At 41.9% G+C, this 13,334-nt stretch overlaps 1 protein-coding gene across 1 annotated transcript; it reads right to left on the bottom strand.

The window, feature by feature from the left end:
- Positions 1-1,331: 1,331 nt before the first annotated feature.
- Positions 1,332-10,679, bottom strand: LOC104128000 (retinol dehydrogenase 7). The gene is made up of 5 exons (XM_009640714.2): positions 10,629-10,679; positions 5,723-6,053; positions 3,843-4,101; positions 2,416-2,579; positions 1,332-1,582 (listed from the first exon to the last, which is right to left on the bottom strand). Exons 1-5 carry the CDS (start codon positions 10,641-10,643, stop codon positions 1,332-1,334), a joined length of 1,020 nt encoding a protein of 339 aa, XP_009639009.2. The 5' UTR covers positions 10,644-10,679.
- Positions 10,680-13,334: the final 2,655 nt, after the last annotated feature.

Below are 13,334 nucleotides of genomic sequence, written 5' to 3'. Positions count from 1 at the left end.
GCCAGACAGAGAGAACTATCTCTTTGCAGGTATTTGTCATGAAATTAAAAAAAAAAAATAAAAAAAAAATTCTTGAAGCCATTTGCCAGAGAATAGAACCTTAATGAAATACTTAAAGGTTACTCAACACTTTTCACATTCTGTCCCTTTCGTGTGCATGTACACACACACACGCACACACACTTGCCACCTCTCACACACACAAAGTGATGAAACTCCTTTTCTTACATTTGGAGTTCTGACCTGCACATGGTATTTTTGTAAGCTTAATTGAATTGCACATTAATGATTAATCACCAGCACAGCTCTTTAGCAAATAAAACCTTTACCCCTTCAATTTTAATGTCTCTAGGAACACAAGTTTGTGAGCCTCTGGCCAGTAGCTTAACAGATAGAAATGGTGTACAAGAGGCACAGTAACCTCAACTAACATTTTGCCATTCTGAACATGCTCTTTGTACAGTCAAAATAATTTGCCATAGAATACGCTAATAACCTGTTTCATCTAATGAGTGAAATAATCATCCTTTTAACTTGCAAAGCACACTGAGGATGAAAGAAATGTGAATGCATATTATTTTTAATCTTTTCCTTATAAACTATACTAATATTAGTAAGAAAGTTAAAATATAGTTTGGAATACTCTGTTTGCATAGTAACAGAGTACAATGTAGTTTTGATTTGCCCTCTAATTGCATATCTGTAAAATAGCTTGTGTTTTATCTCTGCACAGTTGGATAGTCAGGTGATTAGATGTGGTCACATACCGCAATTTTAATTTTTGGAATATGTTAGAGTCGCTGGGCTTTGTTATTATTTGATTTCATGTCTTGTGTTCAGAAGCTTGTGAAATGTAGCAGCTCCTCAATATGACCATGAGTAACCCCCCCATGAAATAGATGGCTAAATATGACTAAATACATTCTGTAAGGTACATATGAGATGTTCTGAAAGGCCATTGTTTTATTTCAAGTTCACTGTCAGCCTATATGTTGATGAAGTCTACTTGAAAAACTGATTCTTTTAGTGATCTTATTTTTCTTATTTAAATTTTTTTTTATTGGTGGGTAGCATTAACCAGCTTTGTAGCTGAATATTTTATGAATGCAGATCCTATAGAGTTATCATTTCTCAGCATAAAAATGACCTTCAGAAACTTGCCGGATTTACAAGCCTAGCTGCAAACTCAGAAATTCCAGGTAAGGAGGGGAGGACGGTGGAGAAAGTGTCTTCTGAAAGGAATTTAAGCAGTCTAGTAAATGGTAAAGAAAAGGACATCTGGTTTTGACAGGATTAATATTTATTTCCACAGAGCTGACACTGGTTTAATACTAAATGTTAAATTGAACTCCAGGAACTGATCTCCCAGTAGCTGCTGGAGCTGGAAACATCATAGACAGCAGCATGTCGGATAAACAGCTTGGGGCATAGGAGAGAAACAGCCAAAAGAACTTTGCATCCCATCCAACTCTGTATCGAGTCCTGGGGTACTTTGATGTCAGGGCATGTTCCGTACATTTTATCACCTTAGAAATATCAGTGTCACACAGTCTTTTCACTGATGATCTTTGCGCTTTTATATCTGTAAAGAAGAAAATAAACCTGAAAGTATTTATATATGACATTCTCTGTGAGAGGATTCTTTATATTTAAAGGTTTGGCTACAGCTTCAGGCTTGCTTTAAACTACCAGCTCAAGTACTGAGAGCAGCATAGCTACAGCATAGCAGAGACCAGAATGGCTGCACAACACCCAAGAGCCCAGTAAACAGAAACCTCACTGGCCCATATTGTGAGCCAGATGTTCCCTACAGTAAGTACAGCATGACACAGCACAACTTTTCAGGTATCAGTAAGGCATATGGTCATAGCAATTCATTTCCCTTGGGCATTCTACCTCTAAGTATGGAGGGACTAAGGATGGTAGCATGACATCACATCTCACCAATCTCGTATGGGAACTAATAGCACAGGCCTCACCTAACATACACATAGTCCAGAACAGACAGCAATGGATTCTTAATGAATGTTAATGAAGTCCAGCAAATGTTCACATAATCACAGATGGGTTGAGGTTGGAAGGGACCTTTGGTCCAACCCCTTGCTCAAGCTGGTTTACCTAGATCAGGTTGCCCAGGACCATGTCCAGACAGCTGTTGAGTATTTCCAAGGATGGAGACTCCACAACCTCTCTGGGCAACCCATGCCAGTGCTCAGTCACCCTCTCAGTAAAAATGTGCTTCCTGATGTTCAGCAGTAACATCCTGTATTTCAGTGGGTGCCCATTGCCTTGGGTTCGGTCCCTGGCCACCAGTGAAAAGAGCCTGGCTCTGCTGTCTTTACAGCCTCCCTTCAGGTATTTATATGAGTTGAGAATATCCCTCCTGAGCTTTCATACAGTCCTTTTTCTACTTACATTCAACAAAGTATTTTTCTCCATAGGAGTCCCTGATCTCAGGAGTCAGTCTGTTCCAAAGTCTTAAGAGGTATTTCTCAATGACATCCGAATTAATTAGTCCTGCCTTAAAGAAACCATGCTCAACAATGCTTACTTTCACTCCAAAATGCTGCATCTCTATCCTAGAAGAAAAAAAACAGTAACCATTCCTGACCACCGAATAATGGCACAACTATTAAACATAAGTAAGTTGAAAGTCTGTCACATAAATAAATATTTGAGACTTTGATTCTTATCTTCAAAAGACAGAATAATTTTGAGATGTTCAAATTAGCTTCATAGTGCTGTACCTATCCTGTAAAAGCACACCAGGCAATTAACTTTTAAGGAAAAAAAGCAGCGTCAAGTAGGCTCACAGCTTTCTGTGTGGTTTATGTTGGACTGATGGAAAGGATGCAACAGCCAGCTGCATCTTAGCCATGTATTATCAAACTAAAACTTTTGACTGTTTGAAATGCTGTTCCATCATTGAAGCTTCCAGCAGGAACAGATTATTAAAGTGCTTGGGAAAAAGTAAAAGTCAACAAATATTTTCAATTGGATTAGAACTTTATTCTCCATCGTATTGTTAAATGGCTATGGATAAGTGATTAAATGTTAGTGCAATAAAGGTTAGTGTGTTTTCTGGTAGTGTGGTTCCCTGTATGTAATTCTAAGTTGCAATGCAATTTCTTGCGGATGAAAACCGCCTCTTTGTCTTGCTGAGCAGCTCAAGAGACCCAGGCAGCTATGTTGCAAAGTGTACAAAGGAATGGACTGCATGTACTTTAGCCATTAGTTTATATTCTATATCCTTGGGGCATATACTTTCTTTATATAAGCATTCATAATGGTTTGCAACCAACTTTCCTAGTCTTTGTGAAGACTTGACTCTCTGGGCTAGGCCTTAGCCTTCCCAAGGCAGTACAACGCAACTGGCTTCTGTGAAGGGTGCTCAGTTACGAGTACCTTTGGTAATGTGGTTGCTGCTTGGAATCACCCAGCCCAGACTGTTGTGGAGCATTAGAGCAAGATAAAATGGGTTGGAAATAGGCAGTAAATGGGCAAGTACAACTAAATACAACTTTCCTAGAAAACTCTGGGTTTATGAGCAGGCTATACCGTCAACTTACTTCGGTGCACACAGTGGATTCATGTGCCCAAAAGCTGCATACTAGCCATTTATCCAGGATATAAAAATTTTTCCCAGTGCAGTTTCCTGGAAGGTCTGTTCATAGCACTGGAGATTGAAATCCCAAACAAGTGACCAACATCCTCTTATTTTCCTTTCCCCCTTTAGGCAAGATTTCCAGAGAGAAAACAAGAGGGAAGAACATAACAGTCACCCTTCCTCAGCACATCTAGAATCTGTTCTTGAACTCATGCATGTATTTCTAACTACTTACCGTAAGGTGTCAGAGAATGCTTCCATGCCCCATTTGGACAGGCTGTAGCCACCCCCTACAAAAGCCATGAGGCCTTTGGCGTTAATTAGATTGACTACTCTTCCCTCAGCTTTTTTCAGAAGTGGCAGAAGCTTGAGCGTGATTTCAATCAATCCCAGCAGACTAACATCCAGCACTGCGTGGAAATCTTCAATCCTCAGCCAGTCGGTGGGTGCTACAGGTGCTGTTCCTTCAGCATTGCTCACCAAGCCAAAAAGCCCTAAGAGGATTACAAACCCATTTATTTCAGTATGTGGCACTATCTTACCCTAGAGTTTCATATGTAGCATTGGGAACCAAGCACATGGTCTCCAAAAACTTCAGTGAGATAAATACAGTTGTCTGGGGTTTGCTTGTAAGACCTACTCCGTACACCTGGAAAAATTTGCCAAAGGCTTTAGGCAATGTCTCTAAAAGAGCATGGGTAAAGTATTGAAGGAAAACTATTTCAGTTGGAGATACAGGCCACCGTACTGGGCTTTATTATCCAGATCCGCTCAAGTATCTGGGCTCCTAATATACACTTACGTTCTTGTGAAAATCAAGTAGTCTACATAAGAGAGGCTGATTTTTTGAGTTGGGGTCTAAAGGTCTGAACCAGATGTGTGGGATTTGTTAATGCTTCTGAAAATATTAGCTTAACCCTGTGTATTGATAATACTGCTTTACTACCTTATAAATTACTTGAGGAACTTCAGATAAATAGTGACGCTTCCAAGAGTTTGCTGAGCACAGCCTGCGCCTCAAGGGAGAGTCCAAAAGTCCAGCAATCAGCCTTCATAATGAGTTTCTCAGACTGATGTGACAGTATTAGCAGTATTACCCCGACCGAGAACGTGCAGCTTTCCACAAGCTGGAAGCAGGGGCCTGCTGGAGAAGGTAAGCACTAATAATTATGTTGTCCTTGCCCTCAATCACTACATTCAAGAATGGTCTGGAACTGTCATGATGAGGCCAACAGTGTTTTATAAGCTTTGAAGAGAAATTACTACTGGTAGAAGTTATGTGTTTCGCTGTTTTAGCTAGTTAATTAATTAACAAGCTTACTGAATATTTGGTATAACGGTGTGTTACAGCTGGTAGTTGCAGTGCTTGTGATCCCCTTTGGTGGCCCTTAACAATGTCTCGTCTGAGCTAGCAGTGCTGAGAAAGAAATATGTATTGCCACAGTTGAGTATATTTACCACACAGATCTTTATCACGCTTTGCCAAAACTGACACTTAGGTCTTGCTTTTTAACTCCACTCATAGGTATCCAAGGACAAACTATTCCTTTTTTAGAGAAGGGCTCAGAGGTGTATGATAGCAGTAGTGAGAGCTACCTGTGTAACAACTCAAAGAAAACTGGCTGAAATGGCAAGAGTTTAACTGTTACAGTCAATGCAGTGCATTGCAAAGGTTGGACTTATTCAGCCATGCAAAAATTTTATGCTTACTAGAGGAGGGCTGAAGAAGACCTGCAACATCCATTTTTAACCCACCCACCCATTGGGTGGGCTGGTTTTATTGTCAAGAAAGTTCTTTCTGACACCAGTTAGCACCTTCCCTGCACTGAGATTCTTCAACTGCAGCAAAAAGAGTCTGAAAAACACACCAGGGAATGATCTGGTTTTAACAGACTGAGCAACTAGATTTTTAGGCACCCTGTTGGTGAAAGTTAGGGAAAGCCCAAAAGCATTGTTGGAAAGAATCTCTTTGAACTGAGAAATGACAGAATTAAAGAGTGAATGCATTTCATCAGCAAGATGAAAAACGTCTCAGCGGAGAGGGACCAGAACTTTTAGCTAGATCAGATTCGGTTATATTGAATCATTTTTCTGGGAAGTTACCTTGCCACTTACCCTTACCAGCTGTCTCTTCAGTCACAAACACCATAGCCCTGGCAATGCTGTTGGAGTCAGCTAAGTTCAGGTTCACTGTCTTCAGTGAGAGTGAGGAGCAGGACTGTAGCTCTTGGCCTCCTTTTTCTGTGGCACATGCAGCAATGACACAAAATCCCCTTTTGTCAAGCCATTTAGCTAGTGAGTTTCCAAGTCCGGTGTCACAGCCTGTTATGAAGACATGCTTTCCACTCAGGTTTGTCACTCTGTGACGGTCTCTAATGAGCCAGTAAATTATAAGAGACAGCATGGAAGCCAAAATTGCTATGTGCAGTGAATCTGAAAGTGAGAGCTACAAGCAAATAGGTTAATGATCTAGAAATGCCATGAAGCAAATGTGCTCAGCCAACCCCCCAACTTCCTCAGGCACAATTCCCGTAAGGGGTTTTGTTTCTGGCGGCAGCCCTTCCAGCTCACTGTAAGTTAGGGGAGAGCAGGGGTGGAAGCTTTGGCACAATGTGATCGGGATCCATGAATAATACGTGCCTTGGCACAACCTTCCTTATCCTCTTTTTCAATAGATTTCCACTGTTTTCAAGATTTGCTGACCAATATTTCTAGTCAGCCCTGTCCTTTCACAGAATCACAGAATTGCAAGGGTTGGAAGGGACCTCGGGAGATCATCTAGTCCAACCCCTGCTAAAGCAGGTTCCCCTAGAGCATGTTACACAGGGCTTCGTCCAGGCGGGCTTTGAAAATCTCCAGAGAAGGAGACTCCACAAGCCCTCTGAGCAGCCTGTTCCAGTGCTCTGTCACCCTTAGAGTAAAGAAGTTTTTCCTCATATTCAACTGAAACCTCTTATGTTTCAGTTTGCACCCATTGCCCCTAGTCCTGTTGCTGGACACCACTGCAAACAGACTGCTTCCATCCTCGTGACTTCCGCCCTTAAGATATTTGTACGGGTTGATAAGGTCCCCTCTCAGTCTTCTCTTCAGGATGTTTCAGGCTGAAAGGAATGACTGCGTCAGTTCTCACAGTAGCGTCTGGGGGTTTTGTGGATGCTGGTGATTATTTGTGCTAATAGTGGGACAGGATTTCCTCTGGGATGCCACACAGGTTGCTCTTCTAATCTGTAGCATGGAAGCAGAGTGACACCCAAAACAACCAGAAAAGCCTAAGCTGTAGTGATGAGTCTGATGACTAATTAGTTGTGTGATGGTGAGTGGTCTGCTTTCTGCCCCTTAGACAAGGTAGACTTTGGGGCAGTGCCTGTGCCTTCTGTCTCCTTCCTCATTGCCTGTTTAGCACTGATACACAGCACAGTAAAATATGTTATATAGGAAGAGGAAGTGTGGTTGTATAAAGAAATGGGGAAATGCATGGAGATGTTGCCCTCAAAAAAAAGCACTGAGGGCACACAAGGTTTCCTAATGCTGGTGGGGAGGGTACTGTTTGCTTATTACAAAAATTTTTGATAAATGTAGAATACAGTTCTTGCCATCTAAAATCTTCATGATTGATTATGATATTTCTATGTTTATTTTTGGTTTGTGCAGGAATGAAACCAAAATAATTCATTAAAACCAATATTTATGGGAAGGCTGGTAAGCATTTTCCAGATATCTTGTTAAAAGAGAAACTTTTTTACAGGTGCTAAGCAGTCACTTGGGCTCTAGTTACCTACATACGAGTAGAGGTACAGACATCTGGCCTTTATGATGTGATTGTATTCAAAGAATGAAGTGGCACTTTAAAAAAAAGGAATTTGTGATTATTTTTACATCCCGAAAGTACTCAAAGAGGAAGGGGTCTTTCTTCTCTAACTCATAGCTGTCTGAAGTTAAGCATTCATTTGGCTGATTTTCTTGTAACATCCTTGGTATCTTAAGACATTAATTTTGAAGGAAGCCAAATATATTAGGCCTGGTTGCTAGACGCTGTCTGGTGTTCTTGTTCCTACTGAGTTCATGGAGTGATTTGGATTTTTTCTGATTCTAAATTTTGCTGTCACCTCACCAAGTAAGAATGGAAGGAATCTCAGAATCTGATAGTGAATGAATGTTGGACGCTCATTAAATAATTAAATTAGTCACATAGCTGGTAAATGATAACAAATTACAACATTCATTGCCCCTTAATAATCTTATTTTACATAATTGGGTGCCTCAGTAGCCATCAATATCGACTTCTGAGCTAGTGGTTAAGGCTCTCTGATTTTAAAACGTTAAGCAAATATATACAGATAAGAGTTCACATCTCTTTCCACTGCAATCTACAGGGAGGCTCCCACTGAATTTTTGGGGTGTTAGATTGGTCCCTGGGCTGCAGTGGTTATTTTAGCAGCCCATCTCACTTGTTTTGAGGCTGATGTAATCGTCCCTCTAGTTCAGGTACTTCACTTTGATACTTGGCTTTTTTGCTGTGAATGTCCCTGTTAAGTCTGACAAGGATTGCAGTGTTCCTGAATGTGTGCACTTTGGAATCGTGTTTGCAATGTTTCACTGAGTGGTGACATTTATCTTCTGAGAGGACTCACAGAGTGTGCTCTGACGAAGTGCCATTAAAACTGTGTGAAAGAGCTCAGGCTAATTCAGGCTTCTATGCTGTAAAATAAAGTCTGAAAACAGGATGTTGCAGCAGCCAATCATAGATACCCCCACTCCATTTGCAGCGATGTGCCAGGCAATGACATTTCCTTTGACTGCTGATTTAGAACTTGGAGCTGAGAGAGACACAAAGAGAGAGTTGCTACCAGCAGGCTCTTGTAACCCCATACCAATAAATCTCAGCAATCTACTCAGCAAGCTAGATATATCATTTTAGGACTCAATTCACCATTATCCCCAATATAAAATTAAATAATTAGAGATTTGGGGAAAAGATTAATCTAATTGGAAACAGGACCTGTAAATCACGCCTTCTTTCCTTGGCTATGCTGTAGGGAGGAAGCAGTGGGCAGTGAACTTGCACTACTGGAAAGCAGGTTAAATTTGAAACTGGCCGTTGTGGAGGAGTCCTGGAATGTCTGGCCAGGATGCCGACTTGGCTCCTGTAAAAGAAACAATGTGGGACTGCTCTGGTTACTGTTAGTTCCTCTGTTTAGGTAGCAATAATTGGCACAGAAGTGCTGTAAGACAAGGGGCTCTAGGGGCAACAGCTGAGGGGGCAGCACTGCGTGGAGCCTCTGCTGTGCCTTGTGCCCTTGTCAGCCCTGCACCAGTGTTCCTAAGCCTGTAATCCCGAACTGCTTAGTTTGCCCTGAGTACCAGTGCTCCTCCTCTGATAACACAGGGATGTTTGGTGCTGAGCACCATGGTGGGTTTTGCTCTGCTGGAGCCCTCTGTCAGTATGTATTCTGCTAGATAATGTCATTGATGCTGGAAGGAGTCTGGGGTCAGAATCAAAGGAAATTGTCTCAGTTAAAGCTTTCTTCCAAGAAAATTGTCTAGTTCTGTGAATATACAGTGTTATGCAAAATATTTCATGTTTGATAATTGTGGAGCACTAAAAAAGCCACTTGTCTTCCAGGGGCATATCGATTTTGAAATAGCTGCCTGGAGTGGCAAAGAGTGTGTTTCCAGAGAAAATGCCAGCATGATATTTCAAGAGTATTGACATATCCTCATAAATATTGAATTCTGATTACTAATGTAGCCAGTAAATAGCTAAAGGCAAATTATACTTTCCATTAAAACTTGATATTTGCCTGGCAAATTGAGAACTCTTGGCTTCTTACGCCCAGACAAGTGCCATTATAAAAGCAATTGATTTTAGAGAAAAGCAGCATGACTACACCAAGAGCCCTTTAAGACCCTTAGAAGACTGCAAAATACAGCATCCCTCTGCTTTTCTGCACTAAAGGAAACTGAAGCCCACAGACCATACTGAAGGGGAGTGTTACTGTTTTACTCCCACAGCAGGTTTGCTTTGGCAGTTGTGCCAAAGCACTTCAGGTTGGGGTGAGTTTTGGGGTCTGGGTGTGTTTTGGATTCCTTCATCTGCCACTGTGCTGGTAGTGCAAAACTCCAGAAGTTAGTGCTCTGCAATGGGTTAGAGTGACCTGCCAGGCATGCTGAGGAAGAACTGCCAAGGGGAAAGTTAGGGACTGGGGTTCTTCAGAAACAGCACTCATGTAGCTCTCAGTAGAAGGTTTAGATGTATCAGACAATTCTCTGACAGTTCACCCAACAGGCTGCCAGACTCTAGGAAGTACAGACTTTAATATTTTAATCAGTCATCCTGGCAGAGCTACAACCCCCCTGGTCTTCAGTTAGCAAGTTGAACAAATATGCAGGCACAAACACATCACATCTCCCACTCCTAGGTGAGCTATTCCTGCTTGTGCAGGGCTTTGCACTTTTGTTTCATGGAAAAGGAGTGCTTTTTCATATGCTGTGTAAAAATGTCAGGGTGATAATTCAGTTTGGTGATCAACAGATAACCTAAGATCTTCATTAATATGTCATCTTAAAAGAAATAAATCTCCAAACTCTCCGGCTCAGCATTTTGTAGGGAGATGAATGTAGAATGGTACAATGGGGGCAGATTTCTCAGCATAATTGGATCTTTCCTTGTATGGCTCACACTTCAGATTTTTATGACAGCATTGGTAAAAGACACAGGAAAATAAACCCCTGTAAACTCTTAGGTGACTGGCCCAGTAATTCAAACCAAAGGAGTAGAGAAGGATTCCAGATGTTGAGAAGGACATTTCTGAGTAAGCATTTTAACCTCAGATTCTGGAGGTGCTTATATAAGCAACAACTGTTAAAATCATTCTAGAAAGGAAGGGGACTGCATGTTCTCTTGTCTGTGCGCTCAAAAACAAGTCCTTAATTTATTCTCTTAGCTATTCTGCAAATGCATGTAAATGGGTACTGCTCACTATAACGAAATCACGAGTTCTGTTTTTGTGGCGGTACTCACATTCTGGGGAGACATCTGCAAGCTCAGTCTATGTCTCCAGGTGCTCACGAGTTGTCTTCATGAGTTATTTCCAGTGTCAGAACATAGAACCTGCCCAAGTCAAATTTAGATGGTGATAGTTTCCAGAAAAACTCACTGCAAATTCTGTGTCTGGTGGTGCTTTCTGATCGCTGTACATCGGCTCATAAGCACAGCCCCTCTCCCTGCTGTTGATAATGACTTGTGCTGTGATGCTTCTACTGTAGGGACTTACTGGGTATTAACCTTCTGTATACGCTCCATGCCTGCCTATCCTACCTATGTTGTATAACCACTGCTGCCTACATATAGTAATCTACAGAGCCTGGGGGACTGTCAAGACTCATTAGGGAGAACTAATCTACTCAGCTGGGAAGGACTGATCTGTGCTTTGTCTTGAAACCAGCAGGGCTCTTTCCATTGATTTAACGAGGCTTGGGTGAGACCTCCATCTTTTCTCCTGCGCGTGAGCAAGTTGTTATTGATATGACTTGATCTTTTAAGATGCATACTTGTGTGTGAAAACTTTCAGGGATTAAATTATTTTTCTAGTCTAGGGGCAGCTTTTTGCACAAATCAATTGCCTGAGTAACAGCAATGTTTTTCAAGCAAAAGCTCAAATTCTACAAACTGCAAATGAAGCTCTACGGTTTGCATGGGAAAAGACTCTAACATCTGACTGCTAGTCTGCCTGTTCGTTTGGTACCTGGCCCAGAGTCATCTGGGCACTTCTGATCAAGCTCTGAGGGCTATTGTGTCAACATGTAAGCACAACTCCTTTTCCCCCACACTTCATGCCTCCCCATTCACAGTGCTGTGCAGTGCCGGATGCTGCAGGAAGCGAGGAGGCTTGGGCAAGGACCTTTCTCAACAGCAAAATGAATGAATAAGCTTTTTATGAAAATTGATTTGAAACTAAGTGAATGAGAAGGAAATTAAAACTGGGAAAACCAAACACGTGCTCATTTTGGCTTGGGGCTAGAAATTCTTGCTTCTTTTGCCACTCAGCCACACCAGCCTGAGCTGTGCTGTTGGTTGTTACGGCACTTTCAGGACTCTCGAGGCAGTGAGGAGATGTATGCATCTCACTGGAGACTTGGGGATTCAACTAGTGGCTGGCAGGGATTTCCTCTCCAGCACAAGCCTGGCAGACACGCCTGCTGGCCCTTCCCACTCTTGTCTGGCCTGATTCAAACAGCGTGGTTGAAATGACCACGAAACAGCATTCCACCAACAGGCAAAGCCCGTCGCAGGGGAACGTTTCTCCAGCAGTGTCAGCTCAGGAGTCCTGCTAGTGTAGGTAGTGATCCTTTGCCACACAAATGTAGGAGAGAAAAACATAAGAGGAGTTTCTCTTTCTCTATTGCTGATTTTTTTTTTTTTCCGCAGCAAACTGCTTTTGAAATGTAGAAAATAATTTCAGAAAGTAGAATAGGTCCTGCTTAGCCTCTTGGAAAACACTGAAATGGGGAATTTTTCCAGTAAGTTCACTTTCTCACAGGGGATCCTCTGACTTGCTCAGAGCACAGCATGCAAGAGAGCTTAACAGAAGAGAAACCACATAAGCAAAATGTAGCTTTCCATTAGAGAGCCTGGCATGAGACAGTCTGTCATCTGCAGAAAGCAGCACCTGACTGTCTGATTTCTCATTGACTCCTTAGGTCTATTTCATAATGAAATCCCTGAGTCCTAGAAAGGATGTGGAAAAAATGCTTCAAGCAGGGTAAAACATTGACAAAGGAAATTTGGTTCTCAAGTGAAAAGCAAGAAGTTAACGTTATTTCTGCTGGACAGCTGAAGGTTTTGAAGGCACCTTTGTGTGCTGGCTCTCACAAACTAATCAAGGCCAAGTCCTGTGGATGCAGTCCCCCAGGATGTTCTGACCTTGGGGAAGTCATGGGTCTTCTGAATAAGTCCCTTCTAGTCCCTAAAAACGTATGTCTAAATATTCACCTCCCTCGTACAGTCTTGTGAGCAGGACAGGTTTTTGATAGCCATAGCAGAGCACACTGTGGTTGGCTCATTTCCAGAAGTCACTGGCTTTTGTTGCTGGCATTTAAGTAAACGAGGTGCATGGTTCCAGGAGAGAAAATGCCAGCAGAATCTGCCCTCCATACAGTGAGAAGTAATACATCAAGCAGCTGATTTTTTTCCTGTCTTTCTAGTTTAAATAATGTATTTACAGCTAGTGTGCCCTGTCCCAAATTCTGTTTGTATTTTCCTTTTAAATGTTAACCTTTGCAGTGCTAGTGTCTTGCAGCAGCTGACAGTATACTTGTCATCTGACAGGGACTGAACTAAACTAGCCTAACTATAATTTCTAAAGATAAAGATCAGTGTAGGTTATATCATTTCATACTATCTTTTTTCCCTAATCCCAAGTAATCTTGGGGGTGGGGGAGAGAAAAAAGTTTTAACTTCTAGAAAGGCTCTGTGTGAAATGACACCAGGGCTGTCTGTTAAGTTCAGAGGACAGGCCCAGTGCTGCCTGCTCTGCAGGAGCCAAGGATTTCGCTGACTTGAATGGACCGATCTCTTGCCTGGAAAGCTAACAGCTCAGGCAGACTGGGACAGGGAAGCTACTAGCTCACCAGACAGCCACAAAGCAACCTCTGGATTAAATGTTAAATAAAGAAAACTTGGTTTTCTGTCACTTTATTTTAAAACAAACTTTTTGTCAATAAAAAT

This window comes from Egretta garzetta, unplaced genomic scaffold (genome assembly GCF_000687185.1).
Source record: "Egretta garzetta isolate BGI_Z169 unplaced genomic scaffold, ASM68718v1 scaffold16, whole genome shotgun sequence".
Taxonomy (NCBI): Eukaryota; Metazoa; Chordata; class Aves; order Pelecaniformes; family Ardeidae; genus Egretta; species Egretta garzetta.
The sequence above is the reverse complement of the archived record's forward strand: the minus strand, read 5'-3'. Positions and strand labels throughout refer to the sequence as shown.

Bases quoted from the DNA above. Each gene is read 5' to 3' on its own strand.
- LOC104128000 (XM_009640714.2), bottom strand. The intron at 4,102-5,722 runs GTAAGTGGCAAG...TAATCCTCTTAG, and splicing joins TGAAGAGACAGCTGGTAAGG to GGCTTTTTGGCTTGGTGAGC. The intron at 1,583-2,415 runs GTAAGTAGAAAA...TCTTCTTTACAG, and splicing joins AGAAAAATACTTTGTTGAAT to ATATAAAAGCGCAAAGATCA.